Genomic DNA, 18,758 nt, shown 5'->3' on the forward strand with positions numbered 1-18,758 from the left:
CAAATTTGAGGGGATATATGTGACCAGCACACTTATTTCCTAATGCTTTCATTGGGAACCTATCCTTCACTTGAGACAAAATAAAATGAATTTACTTTAATCGATTAAACGAATTCATTTAATGAAATCATTAAACGAATTCATTAAATAAATTCATGAAAAGAATTCATTCATTCATTTTATTGAATTAAAAGGAATTTGAATTTATATGAGGGAAATTCCATAAAGTAAAAAATAAGGAAAATATTTAGGGGGTAAACGTTCAATGTGGGAACCTTACTGGCACAGAAATTTATGTATGGAGACAGCAACGCAGCGCAGACACTGCGTAAAAAACAAAAACTGCCCTAGCGGAAGCAGCAGCGGACACTGAAAGGAAAATATAACCTATAAATTTAATGCTTTTAGTGACAAAACTGCAAGAGAAGACGCCCAAAATTTTCATTTGTAGAAATGTACAGTGGTTAATACTCCATAATGTTAAAATTATTGGTGGATTAATAGTCACTCTCATTCATTGTTGTTATATGGTTGTCATATATGTTATATGGTTATTTGGTGTAATCCATGGTGGTTATATGGAAAAAAATGGCGATGGAAATAGGTTTTGGAATATAAATTTATATCTACAGTTTAATAAATAAATCAATTTGTAGCCATTGCCAATTAGATAGCCACATCTGCATGCCGTAGTTATGGACCGCGGTTTACATCAATGCTCTGGTGTATGTGTAGTGTAGTGCGGTATTGTAGTAATGTGGCACGGTCGGCATACATACGTTACTTTGTATTTTGGTCTACATCAATTATATTGTTCATATGTGCATTTATAACAGGGTGCGTGATAAATCCCCTCAGGAAGACGGAGGCAGTTTCTACTCGCTTCATAGAGATCTGTTTGCTAACACGAACTTCATTTTTTTCTGCAGATATGATAATGAGAACGATGAAATGTTTTAATTTGTTATTGAAATAGGGCCGAAAGGCTGGCCTGCCGATGCCAAGTAGGGCTGGAACAGCGCACCCTGGTGGTAGTTAGAAATGAGATAATAAGACATTAGATGTCAAATAAAAACAAAACAAGACAGCAAAAAATTCTGGCTAGTGAAGTGCACATAAAAAGACATGGAATCATTCATAGCGGGGCATGCGAGCATGGGGCATTTAGTATCCACCTGTAAAATACCTTTTATTGAGCATTTTCATTTTAGGCTAGAAATATTAGCCCACAAGTTGGTTGAACGCAACAGGGACGTAATACAGTTCAATACTAAGTCCGTAGCTTGTATTACAACAGGGAACCAAGTGAGGCTCTTTAGATCACGCGGAAATATATAGTGCGGTTCGAAATTACGTGTCCAGAAATGTTTTTCAAGAAGTTTCTATGTTGTCACGGAGCAGTTGAGTCAAGACAATAAGGACAGCTAAGGCTCTGTGCTGTTTGGGCTGAATTTTTGAAGAGGACGAAGAGAGTCTCAGTGCTCTCGCTGGCATCACTCAGCATTGTAATTTCAGTGAATACATTGTATTTCCATGCTTCTGCCTCGTAACAATATACAATGTAATAAGGTTCATGTGGTGGATACCACAATGTTCTTATTATTGTCATAAGAACGTACAAAGCAGTTGAATGCCTTACCAAATTCCCACACACCAACGGTTAATAAACGATGTTTAAAATTTTTAGAACAAATTTTTTCTTCAACTTGAGCAATGTAGGGAAACATAAGTCCACGAAAAGCAAATTTGCATTCAATAACTAGACGTTTTATTCAGAAAGCCTATGATGCCCTTGTGGAATACGCGCTACATGCATAGCGAGAGTCTCGGTTGTGGTAGTCTAGGTGCCACAGGTATCTTAAGACGGCTCAACGCTGGTCGACCGCTATCGAAATGTCCTAGATGCTCGAATTACTGCCCGGATAATAAAGAGAAGGTCCCCTTCGCCCCGAGTAGTCGGAGTGGCGCTGGCTACCACCCCAAAGCACAGGAAAGAACTACCTTAGCATAAATAAATAAATAACAACAGTAATGATCAACAACCTCGGGACAGGACAGCGGTTTGAGATAGGTACCGAGGCAATGGAAGTGGTAAGTGAATATATCTACTTAGGCGATGTTTTGACCCCGGATCCCAACCATGAGGCAGAGATAATTAGAAGGATAAGAATGGGGTGAGGTGCATTCGGCAGGCATTCTCAGATAATGAATGGCAGCCTACCATTGTTCCTAAAGAAGAAAGTATATGACAGCTGTATCTTACTGGTACTCACCTAGGGGGCAGAAACATGCAGGCTCACAAACAGGGTTCAAATTAAATAGAGGACGACTCAGTGAGCAATGGAACGGAAAATGATAGGTGTAACATTAAGGGACAAGAAGAGAGCGGAGTGTGCCAGGTAACAAACACGTGTTAAGGACATATTGGAAGAAATTAAGAAGAAGAAATGGATGTGGGGCAGGGTATGTAATGCGAAGGCAAGATAAATGTTCGTCATTAAGGGTAACAGAGTGGATCCTTAGAGAAGGCAAGCATGGCAGGGGGCGGCAGAAACTTAGATGGGCAGGTGAGATCCATAAATTTGCGGGGATACATTGGTCGCAGTTAGCACCGTACCGGGATCATAGAATAATAATTGAAGAGGCCTTTGCCCTGCAGTGGGCGTAGATAGACTGTGATGATGATGACGATGAGAAGGAGGAGGTGGAGGAGGAGGAAATACAAAAGAAAGTGGAGTAAAGCACGCCCCGCCGGTAGCGTACTGGTCATCGCACCAGACACGTATTCTAAAGATCGTGTGTTCGGAACCGATTCGGCGGGCCTGTTTTCCTCCACGTTGTGTCTTTATCTAAAAGGTTGTTTGAACTACAATAGAATCAGAGTACAGTTACATGATATTGCAAAATCATGTAACTGTAGTCTAATGAAGGGAACTCCCATTGTCGCTACGTAAATAAACGTTCTGTTATTGTTCTTGCTGTGTATCCGACTCTTTACTTATACTATTTGTGCCCGCTATATATATATACGAACGTTCAGCGCTCCTTTAAATAGCTCTGAACCGTTTGGTGGAAGGTTCAATCATCTGTAGCTTCTCTAATAGCTTGGAAAGAAGCAGGTGTTTATTACTGCCAACATGCAGGCGACTGGCCGAGTGTTCAAGGTTCGGTAGGTGCAGTTGAATTTCGCTGCCCTGTTCTTCCTGATGAGGGATGGGGGCGAAATAGTGAGGTTCTTTTGGGGCCCGGGGCCGAGATGACGATCTCGGCTCGCCCTGATGACCGACGTCCGATGGTTGAAGAAGGTGGGGGATGACGTCCGATGCTTGAAGAAGGTGGGGGATGAGAACTGCCTGTCTTGCTAGATATTAGGTTTATTTACATCATTTACAAAGCTCCACGTATTTACATCAGGTCAGAGACACTCTGCCCACAGCAGCCTGTTCGGCCAAGATCTATACGCTTAGATCCCTCTCGACCGACCCTCGACAAAACCCAACACTCCGGTTTTGATACGCAAAACCCCGCCTCCAAGAAGGGGGCGTACAAGAAAGAGAGAAAAAACCTTTCAAACAATTAATAGAAACCATTGATTGGCCTCAGGAACCAGCCAATCACACACATGTCCCCACCTGCGGTCACGTGACCTAACACTCTCTCTTATACACTCATAGTGCGTTTCCTACGCACGCTGTTGCACCCGGCCAGAAAATACAGGCCATCTGCGGCCTAAAGTGAACCATCCATTACGTTCAGCGGGCGGCATCTGCACAAACAACAGCCAAGCCGAGGGAACGGAGCGGTCCTCGCGCGGCTGACCTCCCTCCGCGCGGCGCCTCCCGCGCGGCGGGACAATAGGGTTGCTAATTCCCTCCCAGACGAAGGGCGCCGCCGCCTGCCGCCAGTGCCACCCGAAGACGCGCTTCAGGCCCACTCGGTGGTCTCCGAGGCGATTGACCCTTCAACGACCAACGCCGCCGCCGGAGTCGAAGATTTTTCAAACTTACACCGCGCGCGCTTTCAACACTAAGAGATACGATCATATGGCCTCCCGTCAGCTTGTTATGCCGAATGACCCAGCCACCTCCGACGCGACAGAGGCACTCAGGCTAATCGCCCCCGTCTTTTGACACACAAAAGGACGGGCACAACACACGCTCTCCGCGGCTCCGAACTTGGCGTTCGTGCGGCTACATGAAAGGGACACGGGATCGTAGCTACCAGCGGAGGCGACGCCAATACATGGGCCACCGGCGGCCTTCATTAATTACATGCGGAGCCCGAACTTAACACCTCCGCACTAAGAATGTTGTCCGTACACTAGCTGTACGTACAACATTAACTCTCACTATTTGTTATGTCTTGCTGCAGAGCAAGAACTAAACAAAACGCGCTCATGCCGTTACGCGACTACACTACAAAATACAATACAATGCAACAATAAAAAAAATTAACCCGGTACACACCAACCCAACCAGCACAACGCGCCGGCCAACTGCACCAAAAAAAACGGATACAACACGGCATACTCAGTGCCTTGGCCTAACCATGGCTTGCGCAACATCAAACAATAAACGAAGGCGCTCAACTACAGTGCCCGTGAGAACAAACTCGTGGCACCCTCTACCATTATAGGCAACCAACCCTACGAAGGGTATAAATGTTACAACTTGACAACTGGATGAATGACACCATCCATCCTTAACCGTTCAGCGCCTGTAGGAACATTCTTTCACTCTAATGAAAGAAAAAAAAACAACACCCGAACAAAACCAAACGTACCAAAAGAGGCTACTCCTGTACAAATAAAAAAAAACGTCTAAGGAAGTTCAGCGTCTCTTCACGCACTCGCGGACGCCGGTTCTTTCAGAATGCACCACAGATGTTCATTTCGGTTGCGGTTCACTTGCTGTCCACATGCGATGCACTGAAAGTTCACTTTTCAGTACTTCAGACACTAGTTCGCACACAAGCGCCACAAGGGGGCCCTACCTGCACATTCCATGGCCCACCATGACCACATGCCAACGAGCGGTAAATATAGGAAGGCACTCGCCATTGTACCCAGAGGTAAACTCAGTACCGTGCTGTAACAGCGGCTCTACTTCACAAGAATACAGCGTTAAAACAGCCAACTGCGCTACTCGCAAATTACACGCCTTACGACAGCTGAACACAACCAACCCATGCACAAACAAAAAAAAACTAACAACAAGGGGGAGAATTACAGTACAGCGACAACTAAGAATAACGCTCGTCGGAGCGATCCCTACGCAGACACAGCAAAACACGCTAACAACAAAGTGTGCGCCAAACAACACTGAACTGTTCTATCTAGCACTGTACACTATTCAGCGCAAACGCCCCTTTCCACGGCGGCACACACCGACCGTCGCACGGAAGCTGATTCCGTTTCGTGCGCCACCAGCTGATTCTACACGAACCCTGGTTTGGCTCGCGGTGTCCTGTGCTCCCAGGAGAGAAGGAACACCCTACTCGGCGGTAGCGCGTACGACGATGTCGCACCTGTGCCGCCACACCTGCCCCCGCACTCCGCGTTCTTGGGCCCGTCGGAATCGCCCTACGCGCAAGACGCTGCGGGCCGCCTGCACCTTCCTGCTTTGCGCACGGAAGCTCAACAATCAGGCACGCCATTCCGCTGCCCTTGCATGCCCCTTGTGCTGCCTCGGCGACAGACGACTGTACATTGCGCGCCTCCACAAAGAGAATTTCCGGAGCTGGGACAGCTGTCTCGCGCAGTCCCGTAATCTCATCTCTCGCAGCGGGAACGCTAAGGGGTTTCTCTACAACTGGAGTGGTTTCAGCCCCCTCAACTGCATTCCCACTCTCCTCATCCTGTGGCGTTCGAAACGCCCATGATGGAACGAACACGGTGAAGACATTGGCGTCCTCTTCGAGGCCACCAATCTTGCGAAGCTTCGCTTTTTCATAAGCGATCTCCGCTTGCCCTTGGGCTAATTGAGCGCTAAGCTCTTCAGCTGCCCATGCGGACGGGCTACCCGCGCCCCGGCTACCCGCTAGCCTTGCTTTTTCTAAAGCGTGCTGGGCATTTTTGAAAGCTATCTCCGCTCTCAACTCCTCAATCTCGAGCACAATGGCACTAACCTTTCGGTCGGTGCCGCGGCATCCCGTTAGCATAGTGGCCATGGTGAACCCGGAGAAAGCAAGTCAGGGCCCACCTGTGCCCGCTCCGGGTTCGGCCGGGTCGCAGTGTCGCTGGTGCAGTAGCTCGTGGACCCGATGCGCCGCTCTCGCCGCTGGGATGGGGCCGTGCTCCCTGGGCCAGAGCCCACGAGGCCTCCCGCTGAGGTGTCGCCCCGTTGAACCGCGGCTTACGCCGCCCTGGGCCGAAGCCCACGAGGCCTCCCGCTGAGGTGTCGCCCCGTTGAACCGCGGCTTACGCCGCCCTGGGCCGAAGCCCCCGAGGCCTCCCGCTGAGGTGTCGCCCCGTTGAACCACGGCTTACGCCGCCCTGGGCCAGAGTCCACGAGGCCTCCCGCTGAGGTGTCGCCCCGTTGAACCGCGGCTTACGCCGCCCTGGGCCGGAGCCCGCGAGGCCTCCCGCTGAGGTGTCGCCCCGTTGAACCACGGCTTACGCCGCCCTGGGCCAGAGCCCACGAGGCCTCCCGCTGAGGTGTCGCCCCGTTGCCGTTGAATCGCGGCTGCTGCCGCACTGAGCTGAAGCTCACGAGGCCTCCCGCTGAGGTGTCGCCCAGTCGATGCTTGGAGTCTGGCTCGTCGTTGGTCGGAGCCGAACCTTGCGTTGAAGGAGTCTCTCCGCAATGCCCCACCAGCTCCAGCCCATGGTCGTGGTCATCCTGTCGATTGCGCCAGTTGAATTTCGCTGCCCTGTTCTTCCTGATGAGGGATGGGGGCGAAATAGTGAGGTTCTTTTGGGGCCCGGGGCCGAGATGACGATCTCGGCTCGCCCTGATGACCGACGTCCGATGCTTGAAGAAGGTGGGGGATGAGAACTGCCTGTCTTGCTAGATATTAGGTTTATTTACATTATTTCCAAAGCTCCACGTATTTACATCAGGTCAGAGACACTCTGCCCACAGCAGCCTGTTCGGCCAAGATCTATACGCTTAGATCCCTCTCGACCGACCCTCGACAAAACCCAACACTCCGGTTTTGATACGCAAAACCCCGCCTCCAAGAAGGGGGCGTACAAGAAAGAGAGAAAAAACCTTTCAAACAATTAATAGAAACCATTGATTGGCCTCAGGAACCAGCCAATCACACACATGTCCCAACCTGCGGTCACGTGACCTAACACTCTCTCTTATACACTCATAGTGCGTTTCCTACGCACGCTGTTGCACCCGGCCAGAAAATGCAGGCCATCTGCGGCCTAAAGTGAACCATCCATTACGTTCAGCGGGCGGCATCTGCACAAACAACAGCCAAGCCGAGGGAACGGAGCGGTCCTCGCGCGGCTGACCTCCCTCCGCGCGGCGCCTCCCGCGCGGCGGGACAATAGGGTTGCTAATTCCCTCCCAGACGAAGGGCGCCGCCGCCTGCCGCCAGTGCCACCCGAAGACGCGCTTCAGGCCCACTCGGTGGTCTCCGAGGCGATTGACCCTTCAACGACCAACGCCGCCGCCGGAGTCGAAGATTTTCCAAACTTACACCGCGCGCGCTTTCAACACTAAGAGATACGATCATCTGGCCTCCCGTCAGCTTGTTATGCCGAATGACCCAGCCACCTCCGACGCGACAGAGGCACTCAGGCTAATCGCCCCCGTCTTTTGACAACAAAAGGACGGGCACAACACACGCTCTCCGCGGCTCCGAACTTGGCGTTCGTGCGGCTACATGAAAGGGACACGGGATCGTAGCTACCAGCGGAGGCGACGCCAATACATGGGCCACCGGCGGCCTTCATTAATTACATGCGGAGCCCGAACTTAACAGGTGCTGACATGCAATTGTTCGTCATGTGCTCGCGGCCTACGTTAAGCATCGGTAGGAGAGAAGGACAGAAATGCCAGAACAAAGAGCGGCAGAGAAGTTGGGGCGCAAAGCCTGCTACATACACAATACGATGCTTATTCCCAGCGTGCTGCGTATCTATACACACAAGAAAAGATATGATGATTATAGTGGCGAGACAAGAGATTGAAGCGACAGCACAGTGCTGCCAAGTTTGCGAAGCTAGGGGCAGATGCTCTAATTAGACAGGTGAGCATGTAGGTAACCTAGGCTCCCATATGTAATCGAGTGGCAACCAACACGTATCCGTCAACTGATAGACTGCCCTGATCTAAGAAATTTGAAACCAGACCCTCAGACCTACTCCTACATAACCCAGATGGCACCAGTAGAAGCTGAATAAATTAAACTGAATGACCAAAACCAACTTGTGTTTGTCCTCTAAACAGCGTCGAGGAACAGCTCTGAAACGATTCGAGCCTATATATGAACAAAACTGTCGTGGTGGCGCCCAACTGCTCCTCTGGCTGGCATTGAGTCCACCCTTCCGCATGAGCCAAAGATTTCAGCTGCCAGTTTAAAAAGCAAGCTGTCGGTAATTCTTAATTCAGGTCAAGCAAGTGTTAAAGAGAACCGCATTCCCTCACTTGGGTGTCCTCCGCTTTTCCGCAGGGTGGCTTCGCGCACATAGGAGGTCGAAGAACACAGTGCCGATCCTGCGGCCTGGTGATATCGGACTGGCAGGATGGCGATTCTGTCATCCAGAGGCACCGCGATGCCAGTCCCCACTGTTCGCTCGTGCAATCCCTCCAAAGTCCTCCTCTCTCTTCAGCAATAGCAGTGCCATCCGTCGGTGCGGCCGAAGGCACAGCAGGGATTAGTCTGGTCGACCCCGCAGAGAACGATTTTTTCATACAGCACCTAAAGGCTTCCGGAGAGGCCCAAAACAATGCTTCGCTCCCATGGCTTATGCCTTCGGAGTTATTCCTTCAGTCTCTCAAGGCTTCGGAGCAGGCACGCCTTGCGACTTTCTCAGACTGGCCAGCCCACTTCTCGCCTCCCCAAGTGCTGGCACAAGCTGGGTTCTACTACATCAGCGAGACCGACACAGTGAGCTGAACCTTTTTGCATCTTTTCATCCACCCTTTGACAGTGTTCTTCAGTGTAGTTGAACGGAAGCCAGTTGGAAACAGAATGCTAGCTTGACCTATCTTTTCAAATTGTAATAGAAAAACCTCTATTGGTGGTATAAACGAGAGAAGACTGGGACTAAACGCACAGACGGCCTGACAGAGCCCTCAGCCCCGCTTTTTAGAAGATTTATTTATTTGTTGATTTATTTCATGTACCCCCATGGCCCAAAAGGGCATTGGAGAGGGGAGTGGTACAGCGTACATTTTTAGCAGAGAACAATGTTCAACAAGTTTCGTTACAGACATAAATTAAACGCAAAAATATAGCGGTATTATCCAATACTATACTAGGACAGAAAAAAAGGGAAAAACTTTTGATTACAAGCAAAGCAACAATTAGGCACTTCAACCGTGCAAAAAAACTAAAAAGATGTACACAATGACAACAGTGCAAAGCAGGGAACTAATCAGCAGCCTGTACTCCAAAGTGCGCGCGCAGCCGACTTTTGAACTTTATGAATTTTATGGCTCATATCACGCGGTGCTAATGTATAGTCTTCAGTGGTAAACTGCACTCCGTAAAAAATCCTCGGTGTCATCATGATCATCATCATCCTGTACAAACTCTTCGGCTCATTTCTTTCTAGCCGTTTTGGTTTAAAATTAGTACTTATCAACGGTATTGAGAGCGCCGCTTCCACAGACATTATTGCTGCACCTTAAAGCGACTGAACAATAACACTGACCGTTTCAAACAAAACTTTTTGCCCAATTCTCGGTGGTTTTAACTTGTCATAAACTTTCAGAGACTACAAAAAATGAGCAGTTCGAACGAAAATCCGCATTTGTTCGAGCCTAAAAGACACTGCATTTCCGAGGGTTTAAAAATGCAAGGCAACGTGATTTTACTGGATTTTTATTAATGTACACTGTTTATCGTGCTTAATCTCTTCACTTCAGGTGTAGGTAAAACGTCCTCGGTTATAATTTCTTAATGATGAAAATGTATTCAATTGTACTTTTGGAGAACAAGACGACGCCGGCGTTATTATCAGTCTGTAAAAACTCCTAACTTCACTTTTGCTGCGTGGGAAATGGAAGAGAAGTTATGCAGTGGTGAAAATTAAAAAAAAATGGTGCCGATCTCCCTGTGTTATAGAGCGTTTTAGGGAAATAAACAAGGAGTTCCATAAAAGAAAGCATACAACAACTTACTGCGTCGAAATAAACTGAACGTTCACCATACAAAAATATTCTCATTTTTACTCTTTACCTCTTAGCTGTATCCAGCAGTCATAGTAAAATCTATTGCAAAGTTTGTGTCAGCCTACTGCTTCTAATAAAACCACGCTATGCGGGGGGGGGGGGAAGGGTGCCACTAGCAAGTTTCCTACGAGAGGTGACACATGAGCGACGTTTGCATCCTTCTCTGGTCAAACCATCCTTTCGAACGGTGGGCGCACAACATGAGGCACCCTGCAGTTGCTCTCCTCTAATGCTATCTGCGCCTGCACCGCGAATCTTGCAAGAGAGCAGTTGATGTTGATTTCACTGCTACTGCCCACTGACTAGCTGGAAGCTCTGCAAATTAGTACTATACCACCAACCCAATTCTTGGCCCTAAGTCACCGTCAGCTGTACCGCGCATGACCACGGCGGCGGTCAGAACAGCTGTACAGCAGAGGGTGCTAAGAATCTCTGGGTCCAGACAGGCCGCCTCTGGAACTTCAACTTGGTAATGTTAAACGCAAGAACTCTATCGACCGAGAGAAGCTCAGCTGTACTATTGGGGGTCGCTAAGACGTTAAGTGAGATATTATAGGGCTAAGTGAGGTCAGAATAACAGAAGAAGGCTTGAAAGACTGCGTAGCGCACCTATTTTGGGCTAATGGGGACCTCCCGAAAAGAAAGACCACGGGGATACAGAAGGAGATAGCAGGGAACGTAAACGTCTTCAGTGCTAACGAAAGGGTCGCAGTGGCTATGATAGAGCTAAACAAGCGATAGAGGTTAAAGACAGTACATGCCTGTGCACCAACAGCTAGCTACAATGCTGAGGCCATAGATAGTTTTACGAAGACTTCGAGTCAGTCATGAATAAGGGAACAGCGCAGTTCACTAATGTAATGGAAGACTTTAATGCAAATGTAGGTGTAGACAGAGTAAGAGCAGAATCAGTGGGAAACTTGGGAATAGGCACTCGCAAGAGTCGGGGAGACAAACTGGTAGGAGTTACGGAGAGAAATAACCTAAGGCTAATGGACACATTTTTCTGCAAACGAAGTAGTAGGAAATGAACATAGAAAAGTCCCGAAAGGAAAACAAAAACCAAAATGACTTCATTTTGAGTGATACCCAAGGTATTTTGCAGGACGTGAAGGTTCTAGCCACGATACGGCGCTGCAGTCATACGAAGGCTGAATCTCAAAAGATAAGACGGAAACTCGTAAAACGTAAGACGCCGAGCATCAAGTCAGTGAGAGAGAGGACGCAGGAATACAAAATAACCCTTCTGAACAAATAGCATTTTCAGATGTTAAAAACAAGGACATTGTTGACACCGTAAATGTAACATAACGGCAATCACGAAATCTGCAGCGGCCATTGGAGAAGCAGCAGGTAGGAAACAAAGTGAAAAACTAACCCATCAAACAAAGCCCCTTATTGCGCAGCATAAGAACGTGAAATTGCACAGCACCCTGGATGAAATTAATTTAGCCGAGCTGTCGATATTGATTGACAGGTGTAAAACAAACGACATTCGTGGGTACAACATGGCAGCCATCGAGGAAATTTTCGAAATAAGAGGAACCTTGAAGGAAACAAAGAGGAAGCTGTCTATTGGCAGAGACGGAATGTCGCAATCAGAGACGAACAGGATATTAGGCACAACATGGTGACGATAATGAAAATAGCCGAACGATTCTACACCAGGCTACACGCCAGCGACTTTGGCTTAGAGGAATCTACCGAACATATAAGCTTGAGATGTCTTGCCAATAGCTAAAGCGACTGTAGAAAAGGTGCTTAAGCACACGAAAAGAGGGACAGCTGCAGGTGACGACGGCGTAACCGCGAACTTTTTAAAGGAGGATAGAGATATAATACTGGAAATGCTTGCTCAACTATTTTAGAATTCTTAAGAATTTAAATAGTGCCCACAGCCTGGAAAAACGCGAACATAGTTTTAATTCAGAATAAGGGGGATACCAACAATTTTAAGAATTACAGACCCATCAGCCTACTCGCGGTTGTAGACAAGCTGTTTACCAAAGTAATAGTTTACCCCGTAAACAACAGCCTAGGCTTCCAACAACCCAGGGAACCGGTCGGGTTTAATAAGGATACTCTACAATGATTCGCATCTATGTCCTGAACAAAATAACAGAAAAATGTGGAGAGTATGATTATAATGAACCAGATTATGTGAAATTTCTCGACTATGAAAATGTGTTTGATTCAGCAAACACCGTCGCAGTAATGGACGCCCTAAAAAACCACGGAATAGAAGAAACCTACATAAGACTCATAGAACACCATGTTTGAGAGATTCGCGGGCTGGATAATCCTCCAGAAGCAAAGCGAAAAATTCCCGATCCGAAAGGAAGTGCTACATGGCGATATCATCTCGGCAAATTTGTTCTAAACATGTCTGTAGATGGTTTCTGGAAGCTTGATTGGGAAATGTGGGATTTGGAGATGAACGGAGAATACTTCAGCCATTTGAGGCTTGCAGGCGACATAGCCTTGCTCATTGAATCTGCAGAACTCTAAAAAATGATTGAGGAACTGCAATCAGAAAGAGCTTCGCCATGTCCCTAAGATAAATATGAATAAATTTAAAGTAAAAATAAATAAACATGCTGAACGCGTTTTTGTTATCATAGGTTACGAAACACTGCAGCGAGTTAAAGAATATAACTTGGTAGGCCAGATGGTCAGTTGAATTTATTGCAGTGACTGTCGCTAGTCTGCGACAGGTAGCGGTATTAGCCGGTCGAATAAACATGAACATAACTGTCTTGCAAGATGCGTGGCGCATGTCAGGGAGCGAGGAGGCAGGGATGCCTTTAATGTTAACGAGCAGTGCATGTGACATCATTTGCAACTACCTCTCCTGCGTGCTACTACATGTGTGTCAATAAGGCGTTCTTCCATGGAGCATCAACTCTCTCCAAAGCCTTATTCAGAAAACGGCGCGCTACCAGTATGCTAGAATCAGATGCTACGGAAAGATTCACCGTGGCAGGTGACAAAGTAGGGTTGAAAAATTCAAGGGTTCGTTCACAGGTTCACTGCGCCTTCTGCCGGGGTGTGGTGCACGGCACCAAGCGTGGGGACGATCCCCTGCGGGACCATGCCCGAGACAACCCACTCTGCCCGTTCCTGCTCAACCGCGAAACGGCTAGTGGTGACGACAACAGGTAAGAGTTCGAGAGGCTCGTGTCTTCGGAGTGCTCAGTGCTCACGCATATTGTGGGAACAACCAACCAATAGACAGGGTTTGCGGCAGCGATTAGCAGCTGGAATGGAAAAGGAAGTAAATAAAATTGGCTGCACGGCAAGCAAATGAAGGAAACAAATGGCGGTTAGATGTGCGGCTTTTTGAAGCCAAGATTTATTATTCTCACTGGTGGGGTGTCTAGCACTAATAAGCCCTGCACGAAAGGCAACTTTTTCTGACGATGATGACGATTGTGGGTGAAGTGTAGCAAAATTCAATGGCTTTCCTTCGAAGCTTGGCGACAGCTCTGTTACGCCCCTCCGCTAAAGGTTGATGTGCAGCCGAGGGAGTAGGTGACGCAGGTATGCGACAGCACTACGTAAATAGGCTTAACATCTTGTTGTGCATGAACATCTACAGCCGTTACCAACAGGCCGACATAGGATCAGAACGACGTTGCTCTGCATGCCCTAAGGATGTAAGCAATATGACGTTAGGCCTAACTTCCCATTTTGAGGTTTAAGGTGTTAGGTCTAACGTCACATCTTGGGGTTTATCACCTCAAACCGGCACCCGCTCAAAAATTACTCATTGAACGCCTACCAACAAGTACCGATTCACGCCGTACACCCCATACCCAAACATTAGGCCTACGGAGGGCACACTCCGCCGTTGCTGTGGGTATTCTACAAAAGTAGTGCGTACCTCCAGAGTACCACGTGCTCGCAGTGTGGGATTTGGCATCCAAAGACTCCATCACGAGAAAGCTTCCCGTTCAACAATCGTTATCGGGAGACAGAGGGGGGTACAATTGTTTGACGCCAAACTTATTAGTGCTTGGTCGCTATATAGCGTGTTCACTCGATTCTAAGCACCACCTGTTTCCCACGATCACGATGCCCCAAGTGAGGGGTGTGCTTAGAACGAATAACCCCCCCCCCCCACCTACCCCTGCCACATTTTTTCGGCACTATCTCGACAAGACGGGCAAAAAATCAAAAGAAAATAGGTACAGACAGCGAGCCCAACGCTTACGTCTGATACTGAGTAACCCTCACTCTTATTTCACTCCGCTGGGCCCCTTGGGTTGAAGCTCCCAGTATTCTTCAGCAGGTCGCAACTATGGCCCGCTACCAAACGTCTGAAATCCATCTTATGATGGTAGCTTATGATGGTAGCGTAGAAAAGAGGGTGCTTAGAATTGCATACCAACTTTTCATCCACTGCAGTTTCCCGAAAGTAGGGGAGGGTGCTTAGAATCCCGGGGTGATAACAATCGCAGAAATCCTGTAGCTTCTTTGTTTGTATCAAGATCGGAGTTGCTTATCGCAATCTGTATTTCCTGGCGGAAACGCAAAAGGACCACCTATGCGCGCGTACGATAGAAATAACAACGACATAGTTCACATGTAGAGTGCTCTTGTTGTCCTGGTTGAATTTGCCGATGAGAATATGGGTGTGCGTGTGAGCACGCCCACATCCTTGTTCTGCAGTGGACAGAATGCGCTGGGGACCCTTATCTCCGAGCTTCCCAAGCTTAATATCTCCCTGCACCTGGACCCAAAACATCCTGAGCAGGCGTCCCCCGACGCCCGTATGCGCTCCTTTGAGAAGTGGCCCTCCACGTCTCCAAAGAAGCCAGTGGAGTTGGTCGAAGCCGGATTCTTTTACATCGGTCAGTGGTTGCTGTCACAGCACTCCTTGTTGTGCACGCACTGTTTCATAGAATCTTGTGACGCTAGCAGCGGAGTTTCTCGCTCTGCGAATCACGGAAGAGTCTTTCCAACGTTGTGTATGCTTAATAGAGAAGCCCAAAGAATCTCACTTACGGCAGGGAGGGCGTGCTGTTTTTATCACCGCTTAGACGTGCCCAGTAAGAGACGACTGAAAAAAGTGGTTGGTAATCCCACGAAAAATACCTTAAACTGATCCCGTCACCCTGCCGAGATCTGGAAGACATTGATATAAACATTTCGTGTGCCTGCTCCTGAAGATCAGACTTCCAACAACAGCGGGAAAAAATGGCAGGAATCTTAACCTTCAAACAAGCTTTCAAACATCTTCTAACGTCTGTAGAAGTAAAAAAGTAAAACAACTGCTAAGTATCTAATGTAATAAAGCCTGGAATACCTGAGCAAGTTAAGAATAATTTATCTGCGGACGCACCGAAGATTATGGATGGTTTCAACTTCAGCCTGGCCACTAGAAACAGAAACTACAAGTGGCCATCATTTTTGACGTCACATCGCGCTGCGACAGCAATTTTCAGCTTCATGTATTGATCTCATGTGCATGTCACATTTTTAGACGTGTTGTATCCATAAAGCAAATTTTAGGGCAAGGCTAACGCTAGTATTGAGAACAGCTGCAACCGCGACCGTCAATGCTAAGGTGTTAAGTTCTTACACAAGAATACGAAATGACATTCGGTTATAGAATAAATTCTGTGAGCCCATTCACTTCCGAGCCCGAGGAATACCTTCGCAAATTCTTGCGAAGTAGCACTCTTTAATAAAAAGCAGACTTTTATTGGCGACCGTAAAAACTGTCCGCAATGTTACTTAATTATATTTTAGTTTATATTTTTTGTTAAAGCCGAGAAATGGTGCCTTAAAAGCAATTGAGTATAACTGACCCAAGTTACTGCGAAACCACGTTTGTGGGCTCGAAAACACGTGCACAAACGATTCACTTCTTTCAGAAAAAGCTTCCTAAAAGCATGTAGGTATCTGCGTTAGGTAGAAATTAAAAACAAAGAAATGCCTGGAACAGCAGAGAATACACATTTATTAGAGAGCAGTGTTGGCTGACGATGGTGGCCGCACTTCTAGCGGCGACCACGCCACTCTGGCCGACCAAGAAAGCTTGAACGTTTTGGTTTTGGCAGCTAAAATGTACTCACCCTGCTCAGAAGTGATTATCATTGCTTAGTGGTCTCCCTGGTATCCCAAAAGAAGGTGATAAATGGTACGTAATGGTACAGTTGCGTAAAGGTAGGTAAAGTTAGGTAAAGTGCAGTTAGGTAAAAAGTATATGGCAGGGTGAATAAGGTCTAATTTGGCAGTATTGGAAATGTCTTTGTAAAGCGCGTCAGCTGTGCCCTTGATAGATAGTGAGTTGTATGCTCACATGGCGACATGGCGACTGTCGACATGGCGAGAGAGGCAGTAGTGTGTGGTAATGTCATTTTACGTGGTTATCCAGGCTTTAGCGGATCTGGCACCGTGGTAGGGGAACAGGTGAGACATACTGTGGGCCACTTAATTCGCCTGAGGCTAGCTTTCGCCGTAGCTCACGTGGTGCCGCCGGGGGGATACTAGGGGTCCTTGTCGTGAATTTTCAGAACCTCCGGGGAATTAAATCCGCGGGCGAAATTTCGATCTGCCAATTTAGAATGGGTGGTGGTTTTGGATGGGGCAGGCTTTGCGTTATAGCTAATGCTATTGGACACGATTAGTTGGGCGTACGCCCCGGAATGCATGTTGCGACTGCGCATGCTCAGAATACTGCGCTTCCGCCCAGGTGATGCGTGAATACGCACGCAACGGCTTGGGGTATGCGTTAGCGTGCCTACCCCCGGTCGAAGGCGGGCCACTCACGCGACATATTGGTGCGGCGAGAATGCAGCTTCCGAAATTCCGAGGCTCGTGCGAACGAGCTGTCCTCGGCAGATGCCCTTCACACCGGCTCCGTCTTTAGCCCCTCGTTTCTTTGGTATATTGACACCCCCGCTCTCAAGATTGGTACCACGAGGATCGCTGTGCCACACGGATTCCCGGGATCCAGCATCAGAGTGCCCACCGGACAGTTACAACCATCGGAAAGTGCGACCACGCCGCCGACCGCGCTAGCCCTACGTCAACCTGGCGATTCCATCTAGCTCACCTGAGCCGCAGCGGCGGCGTTCCACTCTACCGGCTGCGCCGCAGCATCGCCGCTCATCGAAGGTGAAGAGATGGACCCCGCTGAGCTTCAGAAGCCTGGCTGGGCCACCATCCGGCACCGCCAACAATTTTTGCACGTCGCGGAACAAGACTCCACAACCATGATGAATACCCCAGGCTCAATGCGCGCAGCACAACAAGGCCGCCGGCGCCATCCGAAGCGCCAGCCACCTGCTTCCCCACTGCCAGCATCCGACGTCAAAATTATCTTACACCCACGCGGCGGACTAGCGTTAACGTCTGTAGCACAAGCAACGCTAGCTGACGTCATCCAGGATCAAGCTGGATTAGCCCCTAACCGAGACGACCAGATAAGAATTAACCAGGTCGCCAACTACGTCATCATCAGCACCCCATCAGAGTACCGAGCGCAAATGTACACCACCATCAACTCCCTCACGCTCCGTGGACAGCAGTATGAAATTGCAGCTCACGTCTCGGCACGAGCCAACACCGTTGTCGGTGTAATCTTCAACATTCCCGGGGACGATACTCCAGAGCAGATCATGAATAGCATTTGCAACTAAAACCCGGATCTTAAAATACTGGACGACAAAAGGTTGAACTCTTCCGATGTGGTTCAAATTCTCTTCGACGGCATGCAAGTCTTCTATTTGATCCGCTACAGAGCCACTACCTATCGCTGCAAGCCGTTTCGGAGGAAGACAGATACCTGCACAGCATGTTGGCAGGCCGGACACAGACCAGATGTGTTCCCGAATTCGGACGTTCAAGCTCGTCCCCGCTGCTCCAGCTGCGGCACAGTGAACCCCGCTGACCCCACCCCTGTTCTCCCAGGTGCATCGTCTGTGAGGGCCCTCATGTCACTGGGACTGCGGATTGCCCTGAACGATTCCAACCGCGCAGATGGCAACCCACATTTGCTCAGATCGTGGCTGAAGGCCACCAAATCAACAGGACCCCTGAAAAGGGTGCCGAATTCCCGCGCTCACAAGACAAACCAAAGGATCATCCCACCAGTCAGGCCAACGACGCGGGACCCAAAACAACAACTGGTGGCCGCTCCTCGCCCCGCCGCCGGGTCACGTCGTCAAAACAACCCGAACCGAACTTCGGAAAACAGGTCAGCTACCCGAGCGCCTCCCACCCTCGCTCGTCGCACCCGCTCCCGCCCCTCCCTCGCTCCCATGACATCCTTAAAGAGCTTAACGCCATTAGGGCGGAAATGACTCTGTCTCGCCAGGAGAACGCAGCACTCAGGCAGGAACACCAATCTGTGAAACAGTGAATTACTCCTCACGTGGAAGAAGCTCCCTCTCC

The 18,758-nt window shown here is 48.6% G+C and overlaps 1 protein-coding gene across 1 annotated transcript in view; it reads left to right on the forward strand.

Annotated features, from left to right (window-relative positions):
* LOC144137589 (death-associated inhibitor of apoptosis 2-like) overlaps nucleotides 1-18,758 on the forward strand; it is a 176,353-nt gene that overhangs the window by 99,397 nt on the left and 58,198 nt on the right. The window contains exons 9-11 of the mRNA XM_077669512.1: nucleotides 8,629-9,066; nucleotides 13,380-13,513; nucleotides 15,027-15,208. Of these exons, the coding sequence (XP_077525638.1) occupies nucleotides 8,629-9,066; nucleotides 13,380-13,513; nucleotides 15,027-15,208 (754 nt within the window). The remainder of the gene's footprint in view (nucleotides 1-8,628; nucleotides 9,067-13,379; nucleotides 13,514-15,026; nucleotides 15,209-18,758) is intronic.

Source organism: Haemaphysalis longicornis, unplaced genomic scaffold (assembly GCF_048455015.1).
Source record: "Haemaphysalis longicornis isolate Haplotype H1 unplaced genomic scaffold, Haemaphysalis longicornis Haplotype H1 scaffold_41, whole genome shotgun sequence".
Classification (NCBI taxonomy): Eukaryota; Metazoa; Arthropoda; class Arachnida; order Ixodida; family Ixodidae; genus Haemaphysalis; species Haemaphysalis longicornis.